General features: G+C 41.0%; 1 protein-coding gene across 1 annotated transcript; it reads right to left on the reverse strand.

Moving 5' to 3' along the window:
• Positions 1-1,462: 1,462 nt before the first annotated feature.
• Positions 1,463-5,890, reverse strand: LOC113577655. The gene is made up of 6 exons (XM_027010441.2): positions 5,710-5,890; positions 3,402-3,740; positions 3,217-3,276; positions 2,823-2,945; positions 2,668-2,708; positions 1,463-2,555 (listed from the first exon to the last, which is right to left on the reverse strand). Exons 1-6 carry the CDS (start codon positions 5,774-5,776, stop codon positions 2,211-2,213), a joined length of 975 nt encoding a protein of 324 aa, XP_026866242.2. The 5' UTR covers positions 5,777-5,890; the 3' UTR covers positions 1,463-2,210.
• Positions 5,891-13,038: the final 7,148 nt, after the last annotated feature.

The raw sequence follows: 13,038 nt of genomic DNA on the forward strand, positions 1-13,038 counted from the left end.
AGATGGATCCTTTTGGTCTCCCCCTTTAGCCATTAAGGGCTCTTATGCTGCTGTCTGAGCACATGAAACCTAAAGAAGAGTTGTTGCACTTATGAGCCATCATGAGACTCAAATCAGTCAGCAGCATCACACTAGTCACATCACCAGGGTTGTACAGAGATGAGAATAAAGAAAGCCCAGAAGCACATATGTAACGAAGGCTGAAGGCAGCGCATGTGAGAAAACGGTGTTTGTGAACAAGGACCTGTGAACCGCACAACACAAGGTATGTTAAGGAGGTGTTACGTCATAGAAAGCTCATGTGGCATCGGTGAAAATATTTCCAACATGAACCTCATAATCTGAATAGTCTCAATTTTACTAGCATTTTACTATGATACTTCACAAATCCATTCAGCTGGAGTATTTTTATACTGATGCTACTGCAATGGGAAAAGTCCTTGGTTTGGATCTTTGCCCTGGAGCAGGTTAGAAATAAAGCAAATACTCTAAGGGTATGTTTTCTTTCTTTCTTTTCAAATCACTTTTCTCCCTTTCACTGTTCTTTTGAATGGTAGTTAGAATAACTAATTGCTGTAACCATTACAGTTTAGCACTCCCTTTTATGGGAGGGGGTTTTTGACAGTGCATCACATACTTTGGTGATTTCCCAGCATAAACCCATGAGAAATCATCGATAACCTATTAACAACTCTTTATTCAGGGGATAGAACCACCCATGACCCTGAATGAAACCGTGTAGTGCGATAGGTCGAGACCCCCAGCCTCTTACCAGGGACAGGGGGCAACGTGACGAGGATGGCATGCAAGCTGTCAATCTTCTCAGCCTTGCATGCTCTGCACTCACACTCCTGAAAGCTGCAGATCATACATCCTCTACCACAGCCTCCTCCAAGCAACCTCAGCTGTCTGAGAGACACTGTACTTTATACAACATCCTCAGACTAATGAAGCAGCTTCATCATGAACAGGCATGTAGATGCAACTAGATGCAAAACTAGATGTGAAAGGATACGCTATAGAACAGAGGAACTGCTCACTTAAACTGAATGCAGTCCAGTTCTCTTATTTTGGTCTGTTGTGACATGCACTTTAATGGAATCAAATTAACTCTGCATTTTCTGACTTTTCTGACTTTTCTGGGTTGAGGGGAGTATGGTGATGGCGGTGATGCATGCGAAGAACTCACACTGTGCTCTCTTTTTCCACAAAAATGAAATGCCCATTCCACCATTCATAGTTTAAGTTGCGGGGTGTGCATCTGATAAAATTAATTTCTATTTGCCACATGCTTTAAATTGCACTGTAGTGTTTGTTTCACAACATTACAGATTGGTTTGCATTTTGGCTTTACTGGTCAGAAACGTAAAAGTGAGTATAAATTGCACAGACATTGTGAGATTTTGCAGGAGCCCATTTCAAGGGAATGTGTCACAGAGCACACACAGGAAAAATGAAGGAGTAATTTACTCATCGGCCTTTAATACAGGGTGAGGTCACATTCATCACACAATGTTACAGCTGTAAGTCACATGTCGTGGTTTGCTCCATGCATCACCCACTCCTCTTCCTTACACAGGAAGTGCGTCTGTGTGTCGTAGTACTTGTGGGTGCTCGGCTCTTTGTGCTCTGCAAGAGGCTGTCCCATTATGCACTTTTACGGCAGCCAGGCTTTGTGCAGAGAAATCGTGTCTGAACTTTAGCGTTACAGCACACTTTGCACATGTGCTTGGTCACCTCCAATCAGGGGCCATATTTGCCTCCTCAGCATTAACGTGCTGAAATAATGTCAAAGTAATGCCACAATAGGTTGAAGAATCTTGAAAGTTAATTCATAATAATAATGAGAAATGCAAAATATACGTAAAATATAGATGTTTTCACTAGATATAAGGTATAAAAATGACAAAATGGGGGATCAGATCTATGTTCACTGTTCTGTCTAAAGATAGCACTGGAGACCCACATATAGAACTCAACATATTATTATTTTACACAATATTATTATATCTACAGTGGAACCACATAAAGTTACATAAATACATAAGTTGAAACACATCCCAAATCATAATCAGGAAGGTCAGAGTGCTAAGTCCAAAGTCCAAACTGCTCCCAGACCACCTAGTCTTATTCATGTCCAAAAAAAAGACAATAAAAACAAAAAACAAAACAGAGCTGATGTCAGATCAGCCTAAATCATCCATGGGATTTTAGTTGATTTTAATGGCAGCGTACTCAGAGTTCTCCATCTCTGAATGCGAGACTTTGATTGGGCCGTGCAGCAAAGTCTTGTGATTCAGGGAGGCGTATATCAGCGGGCTGTCCTCTTCCTCCGCATTTACATTGTTCTGGTCATGCATTTGCCCTGGTGCCACCTGATTGGCTGGACGCCTTCCCGCCGAAGGGCGGTCTCTATGAGATGAAGCCCTGGCACGCGGAATATCATAGATGCAGGATGGACTGAGTTGGGGAGGCAGACTGTGGGTGTTGTCATGCCGATAACTAATGGTGTCATTTATGGGCTGAGGGATATATGATGCTTGGGTCGCTGTAGACTGTAAAGCAGAGAGACATATGGTGAGACTATGCCATTGAGGATGGATACTACATTGAATAGAGAGTCAATCTTCATTGTCAATGTTCCTGAAGGAAAAAGTTACACTTTACCTGATTCTCAGCTATTCTCTCTTTCTTTGACTTTTTGGGTCCTATTGACAGATAAGCATATAAATATAAACAAGCACAGGGGTATTTTTATTAGTCCAATACCCAGCCTTACTGAATGTCATGTAAGGTGTGTAGGGAAAAACAGCGCTACATACGTTGGCATCTGATGATGAGCACAGATCCAAGCATCAGTGTTGCCACCACCAGCAGAATCCCACCGCAGATGTATCCATATGGCCACAGCAATGACCAGTCTACAGAATCTCTTATGGACCCATCTGGAACAAACATATTTAACAATTCTGTGAGAGTTCTTAAGGGGCTATTTCACTGACTTTGCACAGAATTAGGAGAAGCAGATACTATACACATATGAGCATGGTAACTGCCTGGGCTAGCTTTTAGTCATTGTTAGCCATTTTACAATTTTGGGGACTTTCTTTTTAATAACTTGATAAAAGTTTTTATGACTGTAATTACAATAGTTCATAATAAACATATCTTCCTAATTCTAAGGTCATGAGTAAAAGTAAAAATGCAGGCACTTACTTGCTGTGCTTTGATTTCTTTGAACGTCACTGTCCATGTTACCTGTGGGTGTTACCCAGTCTGTTTGGACAGAATGAATTGAGTTTATATTTAAGCATAAACCCACACACACATACACACGTGTGTGCGTGTGTGTGTGTGTGTGCGCGTGTGTGCGTGCGTGTGTGCATGTTAAAGCTTTTTACCTGTCACAGTAACATTGATATTATGGCTTATAGTGGATACACGTCCGTCTACTTTACACCTGTATAGACCACTGTCAGCAGTAGATAAGTTTCTGAAAACCAGGAATGAGGTCTTATATTCCCCAGTAATCTTCCTCCATTCTGTTGTGATGTGACTGGAGTGATTCAAAGGTTTGCAGTCATTCCCGTCATCAACTTTGCACCATGACAACGCTAAGTTTTCCCAGCAGTGTGAAGGAATGCTGACATTGCAGTTGATCTTCAGGGTGTTCATTGGAGCAGCCCTCCACACTGTGTTGCGAGGCACCGTGAGAACTGGAATACACTCCAGAAAAGACCCTAAAACACCATGAAAGAGAGAAATTAAGACAAAATAAGATGTACAGTACATCCTGAAATTTTATAGCATCTGGCCTGTATATTTTACTAGTGGTTGACAAGGGTTTACATGTACAATGCACACAAGAGGGGTTGTAGTGTTACGGACCAAAATCTGCTCTGTGAGTGTTTGCACTTTTATGTGATACCCCTGAGAAACTTTCTCTTATCACTACAGCAGTAATCAGTGTCTTCATATCAGAGGCCTGCTCTAACAGTTGTGAGTTCTTGTGGATGTAATACATGGTGCTGTTGGTGTTAATGTAACATGCAGTCACATTTAGTTGGTCAGTAAATGATCACTGATAAAAAAAGAAATTGTAATGATGTGACAAGTCTTGCTCAGAGAACCACTTTTGCTATGTAACACTGGCTGTGACAGATCTCCGCTGTGTCTACTGTAGTGATTACTTTAAGGTGTTCTGCTGTTTTAGCATCCTCACTCCTCCATCTGCATTGCAAAATGTTATAAAATGTGATTTATGTTTTGATGAGATTTTGATGGTATAGTTCTGGAAAATTAACAATTGTCTGGCCTTCAAAAAACATGGTACTGAAGCATGGTACTGAATGGTACTGAAGCATGGTACTGAATGGTACTGAAGTATGGTACTGAATGGTACTGAAGCATGAGATGGTTGTTACTGTTTGGGACTTCGGACACATGTTGGTGTAGGATCTTGAACAAAAAGAGCTGAAGTGACAACAGCTTAGCGGGGCTTTACTGTACAACTCCACCAACTGGAGACACATGCCAAAGAAGGAGAAAATCTTTTTTTACTCATTTCTCATAATCACACATATTTGTGGCATTTCTTTCAGTGGGTGTGTTTTACATTATAAGGGGGTGGTAGGAGCAAGGTTAGCCCCCCACCTCTTCCATCGTGGTCTAAAAGGCACATCCTGTTTTTAACACATTGTTCTTGTTCAGCAGTAGACCAAAAAGGATTTTTCCAAGATCCTGAAAACAAGATGAACTTCCAGTTTCAGAAACAGTGACTTGGGGGAATCGAAATATTAATCTAACCTACATAACTGCATAATATTCATTGTTTAAAACAGGAATCACAATAAATGTGACACTTAACTGAAGTAAGGTTTCAGTTCATGGTTTCACTTTTTTTGAGGAAAAACAAGAAGTTCTTACAGGTTCATGAACGGCAACTCTGTGAACCTGCGGTCATTGAAAATACATGCTACACACTACTATAACTAATATGTACAACTTTACCACACTTATTTGTTTCTTTGCTATAATTGTATTCAATCACATCACATATACAACTGTGAGCTATTTTTAATGACGGCACCGTAACATCTTCATATAGGGTTAATAGACACAACAGGTCTTGTCTGAACCACTTGATACGGTCACTTTGTATATTTACGAACATTATCTTGATAATTCTGTGAAGATGTTCATAGAATCTAAATCTATGAAGAAGTATGCCTAAAAATAATAAACAGTTCACAATTGTACCTAAAACTGACAAAAAAGTTCAGAACCCTGGAAAAAAAAAAAATCTTAAGGGTTAAGGTGTTAATCTAAAGGGAGACACAGGAACCTCCTATGGGTGAAGAGCATATTACTGGGAAACACTGCTTACACACAAAACACATCACAGCAGGGTGCTGGTGTACATGCCTGAAGTCTAGTCCACAGCACTTCAAACTAATCAATAATGATGATCCTCCTTAAACGGGCCTCTTTATGCTTGCTCATCTTCTGCTTTGTGCCTTTCTCATCCTGGACTTTAGATTCTGTGTCAATGACAATGCTTCGTAGCCAGTCCCGATTCTAAGATGTGTCTCAGCAAGTAAGTGGTGTCTCCCGGATTCACTGTACACATGCATGTTCGGCACCGTGTCATCTAAGTAAAGTTCATCCCGTGTTTGGTGAGTGAGAGGGGCAGGCAGGCCCCTGACCTACCTTGCGTGACCCCGTTAATCCAGCGCAGCCACAGCAGGACCAGACTGCAGGTGATCAGATGTGCCATGGATGATTGCTTTCAGCTGTGCTGCGAGGTTCCGGCACACGGCACAGTGCACCACCCGTCTAAACGGAGTGAGAGTGTGGATGCCAAGGAGAGTTGCAAGACCTTCACCGCTTTGGTTCCTCTGTCTCGTCTGCCTGAATCAAAATTTCTCTTTCACTCTCTTTCTTCTCTTTTTCCACACCCTCGCTGATGTTACCTCCTCCTCCTGTGAGCTGTGGTTATTATCTTGACTTCAGTGCTGTCACAATGGCTCCACTGCATGGATTGCTACTGAACAGCAACAAGTGTTTTTAGAGTGATGAGTGCTTACTTAGGATCTCTTCTTGCCTTTATGTTTTAAAAATATAGAATTATATATGACTGTTTTTATATAAGTAATAACATTGAATAACCTAGGCCTGTTTTCTAAGGTACTAGATACTACTGGGCCCTATCATGATGAATCAATGTTGTATTGTATGTTGCAATGTGTTTTTCATGTAAAAAGAAGTGCTAAGATAATTTAAAATGAGAGAGAGTGTATAGTGTAATACACTATCATTTAATGATCTTAGTGTTACAAAGCATTTGAGAAACTACGCCACGTAAATAGCTAATAATTTCTTGGATGGTATTCTCTTTTGCACAGTACAGTATATTCACTGCCACTGCCATGTTCAAATGAACATTTTCATTTCCATTTACGGCATTTAGCAGATGCTCTTTCTTATCCAGATAGACTTACAAAAGTGCTTTGTCATTTACTCATAGAATACATCCTAGCCAGTACAGCAGGTTAGAGTCAAGATACCACTGAACTAGAATACTGTAGAAATACAGGGAACATAATACAGGGAGAGGAGCCTATTGTTGGGATGGGTGGGGTCCTTCACAATCCTCCAGACCAGTAGATGGTCTGCAGGTCAGGAAGTTCCGTATGAGTGATGCGCTCTGCTGAATGCACCACCCTTTGGAGTGCTGGTCTGTCCTGCTTGGTGCTGTTCCCAAACCAGACTGTGATGTTCCCCGTGAGGATGCGCTCGATAGTGCAGGTGTAGAAGTTCCGCAGTACCTTGGAGGGCAGTCTGAAGTCTCTTAGGCGTCTGAGGTGGTAAAGACGCTGATGAGCCTTCTTTGCCAGGGAGTTGGTATGGCGGGACCAGGACAAGTCCTGTGAGATGTGAACACCAAGGTACCTGAAACTATCTACATTCTCCACCGTGGTTCCACTGATCCTCACAGGTTGGTAGTGCCGCTCCTGCTTCTTGCTGCAATCCACAATCAGCTCCTTTGTCTTACTGACGTTTAGGAGGAGATTATTTTCCTGGCACCAGTTTTCCAGGTGTTTAACCTGGAGGAGATTAAACACCTGGAAAACTGGTGTCAGGAAAATAATGTAAATGTTCCGATTCTAATATGAGCCGGTATGGTGAAGGTGTGCACAGTTGACGAGAGTTACGTCGCGCATTCCGACGCCATTTAGAATACTTATATTGCCGTCATCCTAAACATTCTACTGTATAGACGAGTGGTCGTAAAGGCAGGGAGCTAACGCCAAACGGATGATGTAATCTGTTACTCCTACAAACTCCTACAATTGACTGAATAGAGAGAATATATGCAGTGATGTATAGACGAAGGAATCCATCGAAAATCGATTTCTGTCTATTGGCACATTTCCATGGGTGAGTTCAACTTTGGCTATGCTGAATAAATTGTGGGATTTTGTCAGTGCTTTATAATAGGTATACTTAGGCTTGCTTTACTATAAGTTTACGTATAATAGCCTATGTGTAACAAATGAGTTTGGCAGTTGATTTAAGTGGTAAATAATTAGCTTGTCCAACGGACTGTCGTGGGCTCTGTTATGTAGATTAATTGTTTAAATTAGTGTAAATAGAAATGTTGTACGCAGCACTGTAAAAGAAAGTGTAGCAGGTAAACAGCCAGTTTTAAACAGTACTATCCTGTTTTACTTAAAAAAACCCCGACTCTCTAGTCTACTGCAAAACTAACTGTGATTGTAAGCCAGTTGTAACTATTGCCACATTATGCAAGTATGTGTTGTATATTATAGGCTATATGATCTGAATAGCCTATCGTAGTCGCCGAAGAGAAGGCTGTATACGACGGTGTAATAAACGGCGGTTGTTTTAAGAGTCCATATGGTAGAGGGGATTTGTTGTCTTTACTGTCTTAAGCTGCGCTTTAGGTCAAAGGTTTTGTAATATACAGTTTAGCTCTAGCACTATTTTTGTGGGCATGTGTTCTAGGATTTTAAAGACGTGAGCTAATACAGTATTAGTATACACTAGTACAGTAGATTGTATTATCCTTGAATATAGGTTCGATTTTAATGAGTCAGTATGGTGAATCTTCAATATGTTCCGTGTACGTCTTAATTGTATATGGCGTCGCATATATTGTGACGTCATCGAATAGCGGTATACTTTTATTTCCATCATCAAAACAAAGTGACTTGTAAAGGGCATTTGTCCTGAAGACAGTTAACAGATGGTAGATAATAATATTATTATATTATATAAAGCGGGTAAATTATTAATTCCAAACTTCTACAACAGAACGAATAGAGAGAATATATTCAGTGATGTAAGCCTACCTGGTTTATAGATGTGACCGAGGGTGACTTTAAATTAAAACTAAACCAGAAAGGCAATCTTTCCAGGGACTCCCACCAATACTTCCTTGACAGTAGATTGGTTGTAGTCATAATTCCTGGGTGTCCTGTAAACAATGAAGTATGTGCCCACCTCATCAGATTGGCCATGGGTATCTATTGTCTTCCTGTGGGGTATTCTACTGGGCCAGGATCCTTGCTCAGAGCCTCCTCTAACTCTTGCTGAAAACCCCAACCATATGGGAGCCAAGAAACAGTGCTATGGCAAGATGTTCTTTTGTTATTTCTGGTCTTTCCTCTTTCTAATATAAGCCAGACAGTGCATCTTGTGCCTTGAACCTGGTATATAAGAGACCCAGAAGCAAAAAAAAAAAAAAGAAGAGGTCACATCTGGCCTGTATGGTTGTCAGTCTCTTGGCAGATCCTAAGTATTCCAGGTTCTTATGGTCCGTGAGCACAATGAAGGGATGTTGAGTTCCCTCTAACCAGTGTCTCCTTTGTTCCAATGCCAGCTTTCTGGCTAGCAGTTCACGATTGCCTACATCATAATTCCTCTCTGCAGATTGGAGTTTTCTGGAAAAGAAGGCACAAGGATATAACTTGGGTGGGGAGCCTTGCCTCTGTGGAAGTATCGCTCCCACCCCTACGTCAGAGGCATCTACCTTCACTTGAAAGGGGAGTAACATATCTGGCTGGTGCAAGACTGGGGCTGACGTGAAAGTGACCTTTAATCTGTGGAAGGCCTCCTCATAGTAGTCTCCCATTAGCCCGCCCCTTGAGGAGATCGGTCAAGGGTGAATCTATGGTGCCGAAGTTCCTAGTAAATCGTCTATAAAAGTTTGCAAGCCTCAGGAACCTTTGTAACTCCTTGATGTTAATGGGCACTGGCCAGTGCACAAGAAGGCCTAAGAAGGTTAAGGATGTTCGATGGAGCCTTTTCTGCCTTCGTGTAGAGGTTCTGTTGTCTTAGCCAGGCTAGAACCGCAGTAATGTGGTGCAGATGTTTAGATAGTGACTGAGAGTAAATAAGGATCTCATCAATACACATCATAAGGAATCTGTCAATCATATCAGAATATCTCATCCAGGAATGTCTGGAGAAGGACTATTGGCTAAGCATGAGGCATTACCAGATACTCATAGTGTCCACGCGCTGTGACAAAAGCGGTCTTCCGCTCATCACCCTCTTATGCGGATCAAATTATAAGCACTCCGCAAGTCTAACTTGGTGAATACAGTAGCTCCTTGCAGCTCCTCATGTGTAATGGAGATCAAGGGCAAGGGATAAGAATATTTTATAGTTACTTCATTTAATGTTCTGTAATCAATGCACAGTAGTAAACCTCCTCATCTTTTTTCTCCACAAAGAAGAATCCAGCTATGAGGGGAGAGGTTGAGGGATGAATAAAACCCTGCTGAAGAGCCTCCTGCACATATTCCTCCATAGCAGCATCCTCACAATGAGAGTGTATGGTTTAGGGTATGGTTTCAGACTGAGACCAGGAAATGTGTGGGTCATGCATAGCCAACCAGGGATACCAGGAAAATATAAACTTTTTTCACAAAGTTTACTGCCTCAGTTTTTTAGATCCTTTTGTCAGATGTTTATATGGTGTAGTAAACTACCATTATATGCATTTCATAAGTTTTTTTTACTATTGACAAATGCATCAAATTTGCCACTGTTGGACCCCTGAGCAAGGCCCTTAACCCTCAATTGCTCAATTTGTACTCAGTCATAATTGTTAGTCACTTTGGATAAAAGTGTCAGCTAAATGCCATAAATGTAAATCTAAGTTTAAGCAAAAACGTAATGTTTGCAGTCTTGACCTTTCTATTATAAGACTTCTGCAATTCGTCTTGGCATGCTGGATATCAGCTTCTGGGCAAAATCTTGACTGATGGCAACCCATTCTTGCCTGATCAGTGCTTGGAGTTGATCACAGTTTCTGTGTTTTTGTTTGTCCACCTGTAATGTTTGCACACACATAGAAGAGGATCCAATTGCTAGAGGTTTTATTTTAGCAAACAAACTTATTCGTGGAATCAGACAGGTAAGTGTGGTCGGGTCGGTCTGGGGTCGAAACACAGGGTAGTGTCTGGGAGGTGTCCAAGGGTCAGGACACGAGGTCTAGAAAGTAGACAGGAGTCAATAACCGGGAAAACACACAGCATAAGGAAATGCTTAGTATGCCACACAGGTGAAGCAATACTTTGCGACATGCACACGGGGAAAGGAAGCTTATAAAGGTGGGTGGTAGTGAGGTAGTGAGGAGAATGGGAATCAGGTGTGTGCTAGAATTCCAGTGTGTCAGATTGGGGGTGTGTGCGAGTAGGCGTGGCTGTGCGGGGCTGAGCGTTGTTCCTGGGGTTCATAACACCACCCTCTTTTTGATGATTGACCACAGGTTCTCAATGGGATCGAGATCTGGGGAGTTTTGTTTTGTTCTCGGAGCCGCTTGGTTATCACTTTTGCCTTGTGACATGGTGCGCCGTCATGCTGGAAAAACATTGTTCATCACCAAATTGCTCCTGGATTGTTGGGAGAAGTTGCTTCTGGAGGAAGTTTTGATACCATTCCTTATTCATGGCAGATTCACATTCCAGGATGGTGACTATTTCTGTTCACTGACACTGGCTAAACAGTGTCGGGGGTCAACTTTGGGGAATCATATTTGAAATGGACAGAGTGAGATATTCAGTGCTCAAATTCTGTGCTTGGGACAACCTGTGTCCATTGGTTCAGACATATGTTGTGGAGTTAAAGTGGATTAGATATTGATGCTTTTAGTTTCATATTCATAAAGAAGTGTAAGTAGTCAGTGCTGAAATGCATGATCTGCTCTGAGACTATATTTCAATATGTATAACTATATGAAAATATCCATATTCTATTTAGATTTGAACTACATAAATATGAGGAAACAAATCTAAAGTCAGTTACATAATGCTTAAGTCTTTAAACATAAGGCAATAACATAAAATCAAAACAAGCGCTTGCTCATGATCAATATTTATTAACTGCTTGATAAGATGTTGGAGTGCATCAGTAGCATTAAGAAGCTTCATATGAGAACTAATATATACTGCATAGGTCTACATAAATCAAGCAGTCAAGTGAAATATTAGTTTTTCATGCAAATATTATCAACTTTCTATCAATTTCTATATATCACACATGCATCTTACTTGACTGGAATAAGGTATCAGATTGAATAACATGAGAAATGTCTATGTACTATTTAAAACTAAATTTACTGTATTAGATATCCTGAATGTTCTCGAGATATTGTCATTTGACAATCTGTGGTCATGCAAAACTATAAAATGATATTCACAGTTACACAGCACTCATATGGGTAGCGTCTCTGTGGCAAAGGATAGGGGCAGCAACCTCAAACCTAGGTCCTACAGGAAATAAATGTGTGCCCTGTCCATTGGACCTGACAATCTTCAGGGGGTCAGAGTCAAAAGTATTTGTGTTTAAAATTCAAACCATCTTGCTGGTACAAAAATAAGGGCAGTGGTCAAGGTACTCACTAGTAATCAGAAGGTTGTCAGTTCAAGCCTGCTATGATATTTTTTAGTCTTTCTCAAACACACACACACACACACACACACACACACACACACACACACACACACACACACACACACACACACACACACACACACACACACACACAACTGTAGCAAACTAAACTCCAGCAGAATCCCCTGGCTGGATGTTTTTACATGGCAGGCATCAGGTGCAACAAAAACTCGTTAAAACTCCAGCGACATTGCTGTTACTTGATACACTCAGACAAACACAACACTCACTATCATGCTACTACCATTACAGTCACACTGGTGTACTGAGAATGGTCTCCAGGTGATATCAAGTCTGCGGTAGTTTTGTGGTCAGAGGCACAGATATGTAATACACCTACAAGATTGCTGGACACTAGCACACAATACATCTCTAAGATAGTTGCACAGGTATAAAATACACCTACAAGATAGTTGTACAGATTATACTAAGCAGTGACTGTAGAGGTAAAGTAGGTAAGTGTATCTGCTAATGTAAAGCAACGAGAACTGGAACGTCAGAGATGACTAGGAGGAATGTTGCCACCTAGTGAATTGATTTGGGAATTTCCTACAGAAGGTTTCACAGCAATTAAAACACTGAGTGTGTTAACTGAACATTGGATAAAGTACACAGCATGCTACGACCAAACTTGTTGCAAAAAGAATCTACAGTATTATTGAAATTAAAAAATCCATGTCACAGTCCGACTGATTTAATCCCAATTTCCTGTGTGCTGCTATGATGACTGGTTAGCAGGAGTCGGACGCTTCCTTGGATTCTATGAGTGATCATCACACTATGCATTTACTTGGTTTCTTCACAATGACATCCTATGCATTTGCTGATTTTCCAACAGATTGTCTTTTTTGACATGAAAGTCATGTTAGTTGTAGAGAACAGGAGCCATTTCTGGTGTCCTATTTTAAAAAATGCCATGGAATGTGATTAACTGTGACAGAAGGAATACAAGAGCAAACAAACAGAGCGATGGGTAAATTAGATGACATACTTGTACCGCAGGTCCACATGAGCAAGGACCACAGAACTTTTGATGTGAACTGGAACAAGGCC

Source organism: Electrophorus electricus, chromosome 16 (genome assembly GCF_013358815.1).
Source record: "Electrophorus electricus isolate fEleEle1 chromosome 16, fEleEle1.pri, whole genome shotgun sequence".
NCBI lineage: Eukaryota > Metazoa > Chordata > Actinopteri > Gymnotiformes > Gymnotidae > Electrophorus > Electrophorus electricus.